Source organism: Alnus glutinosa, chromosome 5 (genome assembly GCF_958979055.1).
Source record: "Alnus glutinosa chromosome 5, dhAlnGlut1.1, whole genome shotgun sequence".
In the NCBI taxonomy this organism is placed as follows: Eukaryota; Viridiplantae; Streptophyta; class Magnoliopsida; order Fagales; family Betulaceae; genus Alnus; species Alnus glutinosa.
This window is the reverse complement of record NC_084890.1, coordinates 3374221-3390304: the sequence shown is the minus strand read 5'-3', so window position 1 is coordinate 3390304 and position 16084 is coordinate 3374221. Positions and strand designations below refer to the sequence as shown.

At 37.2% G+C, this 16084-nt stretch overlaps 2 protein-coding genes across 2 annotated transcripts; both read right to left on the bottom strand.

Annotated features, from left to right (window-relative positions):
• Nucleotides 1–8949: 8949 nt before the first annotated feature.
• Nucleotides 8950–12770, bottom strand: LOC133868368 (cysteine-rich receptor-like protein kinase 15). The gene is made up of 7 exons (XM_062305257.1): nucleotides 11622–12770; nucleotides 11339–11455; nucleotides 11058–11245; nucleotides 10756–10966; nucleotides 10392–10629; nucleotides 10123–10273; nucleotides 8950–9482 (listed from the first exon to the last, which is right to left on the bottom strand). The coding sequence occupies exons 1-7, from the start codon at nucleotides 12394–12396 to the stop codon at nucleotides 9183–9185; spliced, it is 1980 nt and encodes a 659-aa protein (XP_062161241.1). The 5' UTR covers nucleotides 12397–12770; the 3' UTR covers nucleotides 8950–9182.
• A 1216-nt stretch (nucleotides 12771–13986) lies between these two features.
• Nucleotides 13987–15457, bottom strand: LOC133868370 (cysteine-rich repeat secretory protein 38-like). The gene is made up of 2 exons (XM_062305259.1): nucleotides 14540–15457; nucleotides 13987–14460 (listed from the first exon to the last, which is right to left on the bottom strand). Exons 1-2 carry the CDS (start codon nucleotides 15333–15335, stop codon nucleotides 14363–14365), a joined length of 894 nt encoding a protein of 297 aa, XP_062161243.1. The 5' UTR covers nucleotides 15336–15457; the 3' UTR covers nucleotides 13987–14362.
• Nucleotides 15458–16084: the final 627 nt, after the last annotated feature.

The window sequence follows — 16084 nt, the reverse complement described above, 5'->3', positions numbered from 1 at the left end:
ATCTTCGCCATTTGGTGAAGAGCAAGCGGCCCAACCTTCTGTTTCTCATAGAAACGAAGGTGAAACAGGAAAAAATGAATTTGCTACGGATGTCTCTGGGTTTTGAAGGTATATTGGCCGTTGATCCTGTGGGTAGAAGTGGAGGAATAGCGCTTTTGTGGACGAACAGTAGAGAAGTAACGATTCAGAACTATTCTAGGCGTCATATCAATGCTGTTATCCAGTTGGTTGATTCGGACCAAAGTTGGAAACTCACAGCTTTTTATGGCCACCCAAATTTTAGACACAGGGTAGCTTCATGGCGACTTCTATCTCACCTAGGTGGTCTTCAACTGCAAGATTGGCTTTGCTTGGGTGATTTCAACGAAATTCTGGACAATTCGGAGAAATATGGTGGTTGTCCAAAAACCGATTCTCAATTGGAGGGGTTCAGAAACGCCATCTCACAATGTGATCTGGGGGATTTGGGTTTTAGGGGACCAAAATTCACTTCGCGTAATCATCGGGATTCAGCTGCGTTTATTAAGAAAAGGTTGTACAGAGCCTTTACCAATAAAGGTTGGTGTGACCATTACCCGAGTGTTATGGTGGAAGTCCTTGCTGCGAGGAGTTCAGACCACAATACTTTGTGGGTTTGTTTTCATCCGGATAGAGCTAATTGGATCGGCCCATAGCAGTTCAGATTTGAAGCTAGCTGGAACCTGGATTCAGAGTGTTCTAAAATCATCCAACGGGCTTGGAAGGATGAGGGGTGTGGCTTCAATTCAATGACAGAAGCTATGGCAAAGTTGGATAGGTGCAAACTTGAGCTTCAGAAGTGGAGTAGAGCTAAATTTGGCCAGGCTGAGAGAACAATTAAGCAGCTGTCCACCAAACTGCAATGTTTGCAAAAGGAGGAAAAACCTGAGAACTTGGAAAAAATAAAACAGCTGTAGGGGGAAATTAATTTATTTTTGGAGATGGAGGATATGAAATGGAAGCAAAGAGCAAAACAGAATTGGTTCAGACAGGGAGATCGGAATACAAAGTTTTTTCACGCCTGGGCCACACAACGAAGGAGGAAGAATTTTATAAGCAAAATCAAGGATGAGGATGGTAATTGCTGGTCCAGGGACGTCGATGTACAATTGGCCTTCACTGATTTTTTCAGGGGCTTATTCACCTCAACAGGGTCGACTGGGATGGAAGAGTGTCTAGCAGCAGTTCTAGCCCGGGTCACTCCAGCCATGAATCAGATCCTCCTTCGCCAATACTCCTCTGAAGAAGTGGATTTGGCACTCTCTCAAATGCAGTCGTTGAAGGCCCCGGGCCCTGATGGGTATGGGGCATGTTTTTTCCAAAAGCATTGGAATATGGTTGGTCAACAAGTTCTCTTAGCTGTACTGAACTTTCTCAATTTATGAGTTTTTGATCCAGGCATTAATTTTACATATATTGCTCTTGTACCAAAATCTGCTAATGCTTATAGTGTTAAGGACTTTCGTCCCAGTCGTTTGTGTAATGTTCTATACCAGTTAATAGCGAAGGTATTGGCAAACCGGCTCAAACAGGTTCTGCCTGAGATCATTTCACAACAGCAGGGTGCTTTCCTTCCTGGACGACTCATCTCAAACAATATCTTAGTTGCTTACGATGCCCTTCATACCATGGCCACTCGTTTGTCGGGGAAGAAAAGGTATATGGCCATTAAGCTCGACATGAGCAAGGCTTATGATCGAGTCAAGTGGCAATTTCTCGAGGGTATTATGAGAAAATTGGGGTTTGATGAAGCTTGGATTTCACTGATTATGACTTGTGTTTGTTCAGTTTCCTATTCAGTTTTGATTAACGGTAGACCAGCTGGTTTGATAACTCCTTCCAGAGGATTGAGGCAAGGGGATTCGCTATCCCCCTACTTGTTCCTGTTGTGTACGGAGGGACTTAGTTCATTGTTGCAAAAGGCTGAAAGGGAAGGAAGCATTTCAGGAGTTCCTGTTTCAGTCAAAGGCTATAAGCTCAGCCACCTATTCTTTGCGAATGATAGCCTATTGTTCTACAGGGCCAATTCCATAAAATGGGGAAGAATTCACCAGCTGCTGCGCTTGTATGAATCTGCATCAGGTCAAAAGTTGTACGCTGAGAAAACCTCCATTTTTTTTCCAGCAAGAATACAAAGCGTGAGTTCAAGGAGCATATTAATTCTCTTGTGGGAAATCCAGCAACCATGAGCTATGAGAAATATCTGGGATTACCAGCCATGGTGGGTCGTGCAAAGAAGAAAACTTTTGCTGGAATCTAGGGAAGAGTTGGGAAGAAATTGGAGGGTTGGAAGGAGAAATTCCTTTCACAGGCAGGCAAGGAAATTCTTCTCAAAGCAGTGGTTCAAGCCATCCCCACATATGCCATGAGTGTGTTCCTCCTCCCCAAAACCCTTTGCAAATCCCTCAATTCTTTGATGAATAGGTTTTGGTGGGGCTCACAGTTTAATGGGAGGAAAGTACAGTGGATGAGTTGGGAGAGAATGGGGACATCCAAGCTTCGTGGTGGTATGGGATTCCGGGACTTAGAAGTGTTTAATTTAGCCTTGCTTGCAAAACAATGTTGGCGATTATTTCAAACTCCAAACTCTTCGGTGGCCCGGATCATGGCGGATAAGTATCATCCTAATGGCTCACTTATGCAGGCAAGCTTAGGAGGTAGGCCTTCTTATGCTTGGCGAAACATTCTCAAAGCTCGGCCAATAATGGAAAGGGGGTTAGGATGGAGGGTAGGGAATGGAGCTAGTATTAAGATTTGGGGGGATAGATGGCTCCCATCCCCCACGTCCTTTAAAGTACAAACCCAAGTTCAGGTCCTTCACCATGATGCCAAGGTTGCTGACCTCATTGATCCAACAACAAAGGGGTGGAAGTTTCAAACCATTGGGGAGATTTTTGAGCAAGAAGAAGCTAAACTGATATGCAGCCTGCCTCTATGCCCTCTAATGAACAATGATAAGTAGGTTTGGTTGGGCTCAAAAAGTGGCTTATTTTCGGTGAAAAGTGCATATTATCTAGAGAAATCTAGGAGAGATATAGAGAAGGGATCCTGTTCGAATGTTTCAGCGAGGGGGGCATTTTGGAAGACTTTATGGAAATTGCGTGTACCTGTTGTCCTCAAGAATTTTCGTTGGAAAGTGAGCAATGACATAATCCCTACCGACGGAAAATCCCCACCGACGGAAAATCACCCCAGACCCACTGTGCCCCATTTGTGGTAGAGAGCTAGAAACAGTCTTCCATATCTTGTGGTCTTGTCTCTCCTCTGTAGCGGTTTGGCAGGAAAGTATCTGTCGTGTTCAAAAACTATCCCTTACCAAAAGTGGTGGCCTGGGACTTCTCCAACAGCTTCAAGATAAACTTGAAGAGGAGGATTTTTTGAAGGCAGTGACAGTATTATGGTTGATTTGGTTGCGTCGAAATATTTTGGTGTTTGAAGGGTCTTTTACCCCTCCGGCTATTCATGGGGACAAGCTAAGATCAAACACTCTGAGTTTGTATAGGCCACTGATTTACCTAAGATAGATCAAACAGAAGCTATCCTAACTCCCTCGTCAAGGAAATCTCCCTCTTGGTGTGCTGAAGGCAAATTGGAATGCTGCAGTGGATAGCAAAGAACAGCTGGTTGGTGTTGGGGTGGTGATCTGATCACTCGAGGGTTCTGTGAAGGCGGCATTTCATGCGGTAGAAAAGGGCATCACATATCCTGCAACAGCCGAGGCATTGGCTGCATGGAAGGCGATCCAATTCTGCAATTCCCAAGAACGGAAGCATGTTTTATTTGAGGGGGACTCACAGTTGGTGGTAAAGGAGCTCAACAGATCTACTGAAAGCTGGAGTTCTTTTGGCAACTTGATAGAGGACTGTAAGACAACCCTCCTTAATTTTGATTCATTTATGGTTCAGCATGTCAGTCGAGTAGCAAATTCTGTTGTCCACTGTTTGGCTAAAGTGGCTTTATCTCTAAGGCTAGAACAGGTGTGGATGGAGGGATGTCCTCCTCCCATCCAAAGTATTGTACTTGCTGAGCAAGAAAATTCTCTTTGAATATATAAAATCACCATTATTCCTCAGAAAAAAGAAAAAAGAAAAAAGAAAAAGAAAAAGAAGGTATGGATCAAAACTTTTCATGGAGTTGTTGTGTTAGATAATTTTTTGTCCAACTTGAATGACTTTTATTTTCCTTCAAATATTACCTGATGGATGAATCAAAATGGAAAAAAGACTGGTGTTATGATAGGATCTACGAAAGGGCCAAAGGGCTATTGAATGTAGAGATGGAAAAAGGGAATTATGATAGATAAATGTTCCATTTAAGGTAGGAATCCCAGTACACAAGGTGATTAAACAATATTTCTTAATGACTCTCTCATTGCCATCACCTTTCATCTTATTGGAAAACTAATAGAAACCTAATGTACTACCATCGCGATAACGATACTATTTATATTGATAATAATGATAACACTACCTAATTACTGAATATGATAATACTAAGCTAAACATAATAAGATAATGACAATGATAAGAATGCAAATCAGCTACTACCCTGACTATGATTCTTCTCATATTAATCCTCTAACCATACCCATGGATCAGGATCCGACAAATAGAAAATTTTTCTTGGTTTGATTAAGATTGTCGATCATACCAAACAGTGAAAAAAGGGAGAAAAGATTTACAATGAAACAAATGGAGCCCAAAATGGTATTTATGAAAGCTCACGAGTTGAGAGATACCAAAAAAATACATGTTAAAGGTGTGACTTCATAGGACGTGTGATCAGAAGAAAAACGTGAGAATAGACCTGAAATTTTCAATCTCAAATAAGTGGGAGAAAAAGGCTTTGTTGATATAAAGCTTTAATCCATGCATCATCATATATATGCAGCAGGCTGCTTTGCTTGTAGCTAGGCTAGCTCTCTGCTTGCAGAGATGCCAACCCGGCTGAACAGAGTAGAGAACGTACAAGTTAGAAGGAAAAATTGTACTACAACAAGGAGAAAGAACGAAAGAAAATCAAGTTTGAGTTCCCCAAAACAAACCTTAAATTTTTTGTAGCCCTTGTAAGGAAAATAATTCGCAATGGGACAAATTGGGAAGCTTCTTCGAGAGAATTTGGACCGCTCTTTCAAACTCACGTTTAGAAATAAACTTCGCTGTTTTTTTATTTTTATTTTATTTTATTTTTTATTGAAATTAAACAATCTTTATATAGACTTACAAACTGTTAACATTCAATCTAATTGTTAGAATATATGAAAAATATAATATATAATATATTTTTCTCATATTCTTTATTGGACAAAATTTTCATGGAACATGATTGTGCATGGGATTATATATATATATATATATATATATATATATATATATATATATATATATAGAGAGAGAGAGAGAGAGAGAGAGAGAGAGAGAGAGAGAGAGAGTAGAGAGGCTGCTTTAGGATACAATGTGTTTCACCTTTTTATTTTTGAAGCCAGCATATAATATGTTTTCCATCAAAAGGGATTGGATTCCCATTTTGGCAAGTCCATGTAAGAGCACTATTTTCTTTAAATTACTCTTCGCTTCTTTATGCAAGCTAACAAAAACTTTATCTGATTATCTATACAGTAACAAAACCTCAGCCACTTTAATATTTGATTATCAAATTGAAAAGAAAAAAAAATAAAAAATGAAAGCAAGAGAACCGTGGGGTGCTAGTGCTACGTACGTCGTACCTTCTTGGTGAAGGCAAAACGAAAAAACAAAAAACAAAAGGATGCTCAATTCAGGGTAGGGGTGGGCAAATTATCCACCTATTGTTTACCGACCGCTTACCGAACCGAACCGAACCGCCATCAACCGTCTACCGACTAATTTCAGTTCAGCAGTCGGTATAAAATTTGTTCTAAAAGCCGATTCAGTAACCAAATTGAACTAAACCAAACCGCCTTTATTTCCAACCGATTAACCAAACCGACATAAAGCGAAACGACGTCGTTTTAGTAAAAACAAAATGTTTGATTTTTTTTTTTTTTAATTTTTTCCTTAAAAAAAATCAAAACTACATCGTTTCATTACTTATGTTAACCGATTTAACCAATCGCCTATTAACCGATTTATCGACTTAACTGACCGCCTATTAACCGCTTAACCGACCGCCTATTAACCGACTTAATTGACTTAATCGAAATAATTCACCGACTGCATTCCAACAAAAATCGGTTAACCAACCAAATTAACTGACTTAACCGCCTACCGAACCGATATCTACTCCTAATTCTGGGACTTACATGGGATGCCTAAAGTAGTAAAGTCTAAAGAACTTAAAGACGAAGGAAAAAATAAATAAATAAATTAGCTTCCCTATCTCCCCAACATTTGTTTCCACATACTTCTTACTTTTAAAGGAAAACTTCACTTATAATTTTTTTTATTTTTCTTTATTTTTGAAAAAAAAATAATCTAAACTTTGAAAAGTGTCAATTTAGGGTATCTATCTTTCAATTTTTTTTTTTTTCAATTTCAACCATCCATTAAAAATTTTCCGTAAGATTCTATTAAAATTCTTAAAATACACTTGTGTTTATTTTTCAAAAAAAAAAAAATTACAAATTTTTTCTAAGATTCAGGCATATTCCATTAAATTTTGGTCAATACTTAAATCCTAGCAAAATTTTGGGAATTTTTTTTCTTTTTTTGTTCCTAAAAATAAAAATAAAATTAAAGGTGTTTTGAAAATTTTGACAAGATTTAAAGGAAAATTGTAACTGAGGGCTGAAATTGAAAAAAAGTTGAAATATAGATACCCTAAATTGATACTTTTTCAAGTTTAAGTACATTTTTTTAAAAATAATAAAAGATTATAAGTGAAGTTCTTCCTACTCTTAATTTAGATAAAAGAAAGGTGACTTAATGCTCTAGTGAAAATCCATTTAAGCAGCAGCTAAGGGAAGTGCACATTTTATTAGCTTTTTGCAACAATTCTAAAAAAGCCCTATTTCATTTTACCAAAAAGCCTTCTATTATTGACTCTATAAGATCGAAGCTTAGCTCATGCAAAATAACAAATAAATAAGTAAATAAAAATTGTCTTTGCTTGTTTCATACACACATCACAACCAGTGCGCTCAATAATTTATATAATCCAGACAAATTTCAACCCTGTAAGCAAATTCACAAACCGAGAGAGAAGACATCGGGTGTGTTTGGTAAAGGATTTTATGGTGGGGGGTTTTGTTTTATAATAAAAATAAAAAGTGATTAATGTGATATAAAGTAAAAATAATTTTAACTTTATATATACTTTATAAATAATTGTTACACTTTCTTTGTCCATAAGCGTCAATTATTTTTCGAAATTTATTAAGCGTTTTTCATTAAACGGAATTCATTTTCTGATTGATTCTTATTTTCGCTCTCACCAAACACCGAAAAATGCCGAAATTATTTTTCAGAAATCAATTTATGCCGAAACAAACGGCGTATAAATTCATATTTTCGTAATTGATACTTTGCCCCTTGATGTTGCTATTCTTAGTTTCTTTTTCCGATTTTCTTACTCATCTAATTAACCATCTAATTTTCGAAGCGGTAGTAAGTATGTACCCATTATATGGAGCACAAACCCCGGCCCGTAGGGTAGCATTTTATATTTCAATTTAAGAAGTAAATCCCTAATGTTGAGACAGTTTTCGGTTCGGTGACACAAGCTCTTGTAAAGTCTTTCCTTCATTCTTGCAAAATAATAAATATTAGCGAAAGAGCTCGTCGGGGGTGTCAGCCGAACCCACTCCAATGCCTAAGTCAATCTTTTTGGGAGAATTTAAATCAAGTCTGCAAATACAAATTTATCTGAAAAATACTTGATGGTTCGTACCTATTTATAGATAGGATTTCAACCGTTCCGGATCAGGTGGGAACTAATTTCCTGACTCTGAGATTTCTTCCTGTAACACCCCGTATTTTAAGATATTGAATAAAATATCTTAAAATATGATTTATGACCTAATAATAAGGCAAAAGAATAAATATGAATATTTATGAAAATAAATATTCATTTATTAAGGAGCCTTTATAATTTTAGTTTAATAAAAATTTAAACGGACCTTAAACTTTAGAATATTGGAAATTGGGTCAAACAAACTTCGTTTTGGTCGATTTAAAAGCCAGAACGCTCGTCTCGAAATCCTTTAGTTACCCTCCAAATTTCATAATTTTTAGACTCCATTTAATATCTGAAAACATCCGTGAAAAATTATACCTCTGAATAGGACGAAAATTCAATTATGTAATTTGTGGGCCCATTTTACTTATCCATATACCCAGCCCATGAACCCAGCGCCCAGCTGCCCAATACACGTTGATGATCCAGATCACATGCACTTTCAGTTAGAAGTTTATCAAGTTAGAAACCAAGTAAAAGCCAACTAATAGTTAGTTAGAGATATCAGATTTTTAGCATGGTCATTAGTCATCGCCTAGTTCATCTACCACCTGCCATCTTCCCAACTCTTGATCACTCAATCCCAAAATGCATCCGACCGTCCAAAATTCTCCAAGGCCAGGTGCAGCTCCCTTTCCATGTTCTTCTCCTCTCCTTTTGATTCTTATCTAAAGTAATCATTATATATATATGATTTTCATATCCAGCTTCTGCCACGTCTAAGATTTCCATCTTGGTGGGCTTGGATGGTAAATAGACAGATGGGAAAAGGGGGAGTCCCTAGCTAGTTTTTGTTGGAAGGTGTTTCACTTCACAAATGGGCAAAGTTTGGTCAAACGGCCCACACTTTGGCACATGAAAATGTTCATAGTTCCATGATAGTACGAATTATTCATCATTTACAATTTACAAGCCCACTAAGTCATAGAGTTTAGTGTGTGTAACTTCCTTTTATTTTCTGTAATATTTCATGAAGTCAGTTTCATATTAAGTAGAGGATTATAAAAATACTTACGGTGTTAAGACATAAATTAATTACATGTACACTAAGAGCCTGTTAAGGATTTTTTACATATAAAATGTGAACATTTTGAGCCTTTTGTTGCCTACATGTATCACATATAACATGACCCATTTCCCATTTTACAGAAATTATGGTACTATTTCAGTTTATTGCCATGCTATATTATAACACGAAGGGGGGCAATCTTGTGATCAGTACTTAGTAGTAGTCATCGAGGTGAAAGACTGGAGACAGTAAGCTGATTTACAAAAGGATTGGTTGTGGGAATCTGATCTATTTGAATGACTCGAGCCACAACAAATACAGGTTGTTTTGGGTGAGGAAGAGATATTGATTCGTTTCTCAAGTGAAGTAGGACAGATGAGATTGTGGGTCTATCCGCTGGATCCTCTTGCACACATAAAAGCCCGATATGCATGCATTTTAAAACTTCCGTAGCCAGGCACGACTCCATCAACAAAGGGTCTACAAATTCCAGTTCTTTTCCTTCATTCCATAGTGTCCATGCCTGCCAATACAAATTTAAAGTAAAAATAAAATACACTTTGCGAAGCACCTCCTCAGCAAATGGTGGGTGAGCTCACAAGCTTAAATCGATATAAATAAGTGAATTTTGCTGAGTATATACCTACGAGTGTAGAAAGATTTAAGTCCCACATTGGAAAGATGTTATAAGTGTAAGTAACTAATATGTAGCATAATTGAGCTTAAACTCATAGGCTTAAGCTTTTGAGTTGAGTGGTGTCTCAACATGCTATAATATGGGCCCACTAAAAGATTCACCAAGATATCAATCTCCTTAACAAATTTAATCCAACAATTAATTATTATAATACTCCATCTCATGTCTCATGTGTGTGGTTGAGTAGTGTCTCAATTCGTGCTATATTATGGGCTAACTCAATGACTCTCTAAGATATATATACAAATCTCCCTAACAAAATTAATTCTTTAAAAGCTTAATTTTAGAGTCATAATTCAAACTTATGATGTCTTCTTTAACATCAAATTAAATTACACTCCTCCCAAACCTAAAGCCAATAGAAATAAGTGAATTTAATCATTTAATTAATTAAAAACAAGATCAACCAAAAACATGTAATTTATCAACCCAATATATATATATATAGTAGACAAAAGAAACATACATATGCAAGGAGTGTCTGCGCATGCTTGGTGAGGTAGAAGCCACTATTTTTCTTCCCGCTAATAATCTCAAGTAATATCACGCCAAAGCTGAAGATATCGGATTTTATAGAAAATAGTCCCTCCATTGCATATTCGGGAGCCATGTATCCACTGTTTGGAGCATATATAGCATTAATTACCACGTTGTTTTTTTTTTTTTTTTTCTAATTTCATTTAAAAAACAAAACTAGGAAAAAAAAAACACAAGAAAGAAAAGAAGCAGACTTACTATGTTCCGACAACTCTTCGAGTGTTAGCCGAGTATTGGTTTTCACAAAAGATCCTTGCCATGCCAAAATCTGAAATTTTGGCGACCATTTCATGGTCCAACAACACATTAGAAGGCTTTAGATCTCGATGAATGATTTTAAGATGGGAGTCCTCGTGAAGGTAAAGAAGTCCTCTAGCAATACCAGTAATGATGTTATAGCATGTCTTCCAGTCAAGTTGAGTGCGTTTTTCTGAATCTGTAAATAATAGAAAAAATGTTTGAATTCAAATCTTTATTCTGATTGCATATTTTAAATCACTAATCATTTCAAAAGTTTAAGGGGATTAAAAAGTTACTAAGAAGAAGGGTCGAAGGAACAAACCAAAGATAAAAAAGTCAAGGCTTCTATTGGGCATGTATTCGTAGACAAGCAGCTTTTCCTCTCCCTCTATGCCACATCCCAAGAGCTTCACAAGGTTTCGGTGTTGAAGTTTTGCAATAAGTATGACCTCGTTTCTAAGTTCCTCAAAGCCTTGCCATGACTTCCTTGAAAGCCTTTTGACTGCTACTTCCTTACCATCTGGCAGCACACCCTGAGATGAATATCCAGAATCATGCATATATTCAGGCCCATATGAATTAAGCATTAACTTGGCCACAGAGACATAGAAAAGTTGGTGTTACCTTGTAGACAGTGCCGAAGCCACCTTTTCCGAGCTTATTTGAATCTGAAAAGTTGTCTGTAGCTGCCACTATAGTCGATAGATCCATGAAGGACAGCTCTTCAGCGCTCACCAATTCACCGTCTTGTGTAATGGCAACTCCGGTGGGGCTTGTCAGCTCATGTAGTAGTGTGTTCTGGCTTTTCTCATCTGCAAATAAACATAAAACCTGGTTGTTGGTAATTCTTATAAAAAAAATAAAAATAAAATTATGATGGTACTTATCCATTTAGATAAATTCACCTCTTTGTGTTCTCTTCTTCCTCCCATGATAAGCAGTAAAAGACCCAACAAGAACTGCTAGAACCGATATTGGGATACACGTAACCACCACAACCATCCAAGTCTTCAATTTAGGCCCTGCTTTAATTTCGATAAGAAGAACCACCTTCAATTTCGATTCACCAAGACCACTGTTTTGAATTCCAGAATTCGGTTTCTTCTTTTCTTTCCTTTTGTTTTATTTTGTCTTGAAGCATTATATAATGCATTGACAGAGAATCAATCGAAATTCTTATGTCCTTACCTTTGGAACTTGGGTAGGTTAAGAGCACACTTGAGGCGTTGTAGAATTGGTATAGCTCAAACCTCATATTACAAAGCTTACTAACAATAATTCCACCTTCGCGTGAATCGCAGCATCTATGAAGATCTCCCAAGGCACCGACTAGACAACTATCACAGGAAGTTTCAGAGATGTCCCTAGTACATTGTACAAGACCATAAATTGTTTCCTTCCTCGAAAATTTAATTTCCCCAGTTGCAAACATGCGTTTCAAAGGATCAAACGCAGCCTCGCTTGAGATGTTATTCATTAAGTACGTTAATACTTGATCAAAATGAACTGGATTAATTGATAGATTTTTCTCCAGATAAATCTGCTGTGGATACTTTCCAGTATACTCCGACAAGGAAAAGGAACTCTGCAAGGAGTAGCGAACTTGACAGAGTTCATACCAAATTATTGCATCTTCACTTTTGCACTGCTTCAAGATTTCCTGGCTTGCAGTCTCTATGCAATCCCGGCAAACTGTCGAGTTGACATCCCCTCTACAAAGTGCTTGACCGTAGACTTTTGGGTCCTCCCCAGTAGAGTTGTTGTCGTAGAAACCTGTTACCGAAGTATTGGTGGGCAATGACTCAAGAAGGAGCTTGAGATTATTTTCAAATGGGCTGTTGAGTGTGTAATTTCTGTAATCTGGGTTACAAAAGGTATAGACAGGATCTCCACTGGCAAGTATAGGGCGCATTAAAAGAGGTATAATTAAGAAAACCATAGCTGAAAGTAAATCTTTTTCCATCTTCCAAATATGGTAGTACAGTGGGTGATTGCTTCAGCTGAACTGTCGGAACACTTCATCCTTCGACAACCAGATTTATCTTCAAACTTGTGCCACGTTAAACTGCTGAACATTGCACAGAAACTTCCGCGATGTAGCTGGATACCGGCTGAAAAAGATTTAGGACCAAATTTACCCGTAGTTTCTTAAGTTGACTAACCAAAGCCCCCAGTTCTATCATTAATTTTTGTTCTTTATTTGAATATATAGCCAACGGCGTTCACCAAGATAAAGAGTCAAATAACCGACCAACATTATCGAATAACTTACTGCGTTTGCTTGAGCCCATCTCCAACATTATTTTCGATTTCTTTTCTCTTTCAGGAGTATTATAATTGAATCATTGATATATAGTTGATATATATTGTCTAAACAAATGGCTCTTGGGCTGTTGCGTGAATGCCTTGATTTCCTCAGTCTAAAACAGGTGCGCCCCAGTCAGCATGATCAAGATCTCCGAGTTGTTTTTTACGCCAACTGTCGTCCCTTTTTTTTAACTTGTTTTGGGGTTCAGATGATCGACTCAGACGATTTCCTTAATGAGACAAAAACCCCATCTCAAGTCAAACGAAAAATCACCATGGACAAAAGTACAAAGCTTTCGACTTTCGTATGTAATAGTAGATCGATCATCATGGGTAACAGTTAAAAATCACCACGGTACATTAGCTACGTTGCTGCTGAAAAATCACGCTCGCACGAAACCCACCACGAAAATTCACTCTTGGACGAAACCCATTCACAATGCAAAGTTTTGTAATAGTGTCCAATGAATTTTCTCATTAGTATTGATGTATAATGTCATCGTATTTTGGGTCAAGTACTGATGAATATATGAATTGAAAGTCATTAGTATTGGGATTTGTATGATCAATAAATGCTTTATCATTTATTTTATGGGGATAGTTGAAATATTGTGAATCGTTTTATGTAAAACATGACTAAGACTTAACAATTTAAGAATCTCATATGTTTAAAAAATTTGAAGGGAATTTGATCTTTAGTATTGATGTATAATGTCACCTAACCATATTAATTAGTACATGAACTTTTAATCAAAGATGTTTGTCATGACTAGAATGACACATGACCAAGTGCTTTTTAATGAAGGTGGATAAAGTCATTAGTGTTGACCAAGTGCTATTTAAGTGAGATGTGATCTTAGCATTTTCAATTAAATATGTTCGAGATTTTAAATCATAAAGAATTTAAAAGATTGGATTCACCTTTAACTAATTATTCGAATGAATATTCTAAATACTCATATTTCATTTTACTAGTATATATTATTTTGGGATTTTCTAATAAAAACGGAGTATATTGCTATATCAGCCCAGTAATATGAAAGATAAATATGTAGCATTATTCCGAATTATACTAAATAACTCCACATAAAGGACAGGGCCTGCCAAAGCAAGTGAGCTCACACCTATCTTTTGTGGGAATCCTTAATGAAAATTAAAGTTTATGGAGTATTTCAAGTTAATTAATGATATACTAAACTTGACAATTGACTAGGAATACATGAGTTTTTTTCTTTGGAATTCAAGGTGAGCACAAACTTTGAAATCACTTTCTTTGACCAAATTAAATATTACATATATGTGCAAATCACATATATTAGAGTTCAAATACAACCAAATACAAACTTCAATAATCTATTGTTATACTACACACAAAACAAAATAAGCCACCAATGAAGTTTCGAATCCGCTTATGGGTACGTTCCGTCACCGAGGCAGGCCCTGTTGGCATAGAGTTACCGTTTCATTTTTCAACATCACTACCACATATGACATGGTTGGTTTATCATTTGCATCTTCTTGAACACACAACAATCCAATATGAATGTATCTTAAAAATTCATCTTGACAGCATGAGTCAATCAATAAAGGATCCATCAACTCCAACGCCTTCCCTTCATTCCTCAAGGCAAAAGATACAGGAACTCAAAAGTACCATGGCCAGGCATGCTGATCGATACAACTGCAAGAATTACCATCATCCATGTTTTCCCTCCACTGCCTGCATTTGAAAGCAATCATTGAATACTATAATAAAAGTAATTTGTGTTAGAGAGTAGTGTTGTTGACAAAATACTTACTTCTTTCTTGCCCATTAGTTGAACTGGGAGCTTCAGATGCGTTATAAAAGTTATATAGCTCATACCTCAAGTAGCAACTACGACTAGGAAGTCTTGCACCAACAGAGAAATAGCAGCAAGTTAAAACATCTGTTATGGCGCTCTGAAGGCATGAATCACACCCATCAGCGGATAAGTCTCTGGTGCACTGTACTAGAGCATATATTGTCTTATCTTGGAAGGGTGCTTCCCCAGTAGCATACATGTGAGCTGAAAGATTGAAAGCTGCCCTCTTAGTAAGATTAGTCAACGTCTCCTTCACAGCAGATTTGAACTGTTCTGGTTCCGAAATGTTCTGCTTGTTATCCAGGTTAAGAACGTTTCCTGTGACATTCAATTGGCCAAAGAAATTTTTGTTGGAGAAGCGCAACTGGCATACCTCCTCCCAGACAACTGCTTCTGTTGTGTTTGGACAGAGTCTCAAAATGTCTTGTGTAGCGGTTGTTATGCATTTCAGGCAGGTTTCACTTGTAACATAGTCGAGGCACATGTAAAGACTATAAACTTCATCTGGGTAATTTCCTTTGGAGGTATTATAGAATTTGGAAACAGAAGCATTCGAGGATAAAGAAGAGAGGACATCTTGGAGATTGTCCTCAAATAATGTCATATTACCTGCATAGTTACTAGTGTTTGAACAAATTTCATACGGAGGGTCGGCATAGGCCAGATTGCAGAGGAGGGGGAGGAAAACATAAAGCAGAAATGCCATAAACGGACGAGTAAGTACTTTTGGAACAATATGGGAATGAATCATATTTACTTTCTGAGGGCTTGTGTAGTACTATGATAATGGCCAAATCTCTCAATATGGTAGCTGAAGGAGTTTCTGTTTCTGCTCTACCTTAGTCTATGAGAGAGAAAATCCATTCTTGGAGTCTTTTAATAATTCAATCAAAAGGGCAATTTCTTCGAACAGTTCCAAGGCCAAAATCAAGTCAACCACGTTGGTCGAAGATTCAAATTTTGTAAAAAATAATTATTGACTTTTGGACAGGAGCAGGAGTTTACATATAAATTATATAATAGCAATGTTGGGACTACAATTCTATCTAAACTAGGGGCCTTATATATTGGCTTATTCTACTGTATTTGTATTATGTAGCTTCTGGGATGTGATATGGCAGTCAAAGGAAAGTTTCCAGTGGGTTAAAACAATTCTCGTCAATTATCAAAAGATTGGTAGGAGCTGCAAGAGTTTCAATCACCTACCTTCTTGTTAAGAGTCCCACATTATCGAGGTATATTTGGATTGTAGGCTTTATAAATTTTGAATAAATCTATTCTATTGAGGTGTCTTCAGAGCTTAAGGGTCTTGGTCAATGTTGGACCTTTCTTTTCATTGTACATGTGTTTAGACAATAGTAGTACACGTGACGTGGCGTGTTAAGAATTCCACATTATTGGGATTGACCTCTGAATAGGATGGGCTGGTCCTTGTAGGCTTGGTATTGAAAAGGAGTAGAGAAGGTTTAGATCTTGGGCTTCTGATTCAAGCCCATAAAT

Excerpts from the sequence above, each read along its gene's own strand:
- LOC133868368 (XM_062305257.1), bottom strand. The coding sequence starts at position 12,396 with ATGGAAAAAGATTTACTTTCAGCTATGGTTTTCTTAATTATACCTCTT. Across the intron at positions 10,967-11,057 it reads GCTTCGGCACTGTCTACAAG|GGTGTGCTGCCAGATGGTAA; the intron begins GTAACACCAACT and ends TATTCATCTCAG. Across the intron at positions 10,274-10,391 it reads CGAAGAGTTGTCGGAACATA|TGGATACATGGCTCCCGAAT; the intron begins GTAAGTCTGCTT and ends TGCTCCAAACAG.
- LOC133868370 (XM_062305259.1), bottom strand. The coding sequence starts at position 15,335 with ATGATTCATTCCCATATTGTTCCAAAAGTACTTACTCGTCCGTTTATG. Across the intron at positions 14,461-14,539 it reads AACTAATGGGCAAGAAAGAA|GCAGTGGAGGGAAAACATGG; the intron begins GTAAGTATTTTG and ends TTTCAAATGCAG.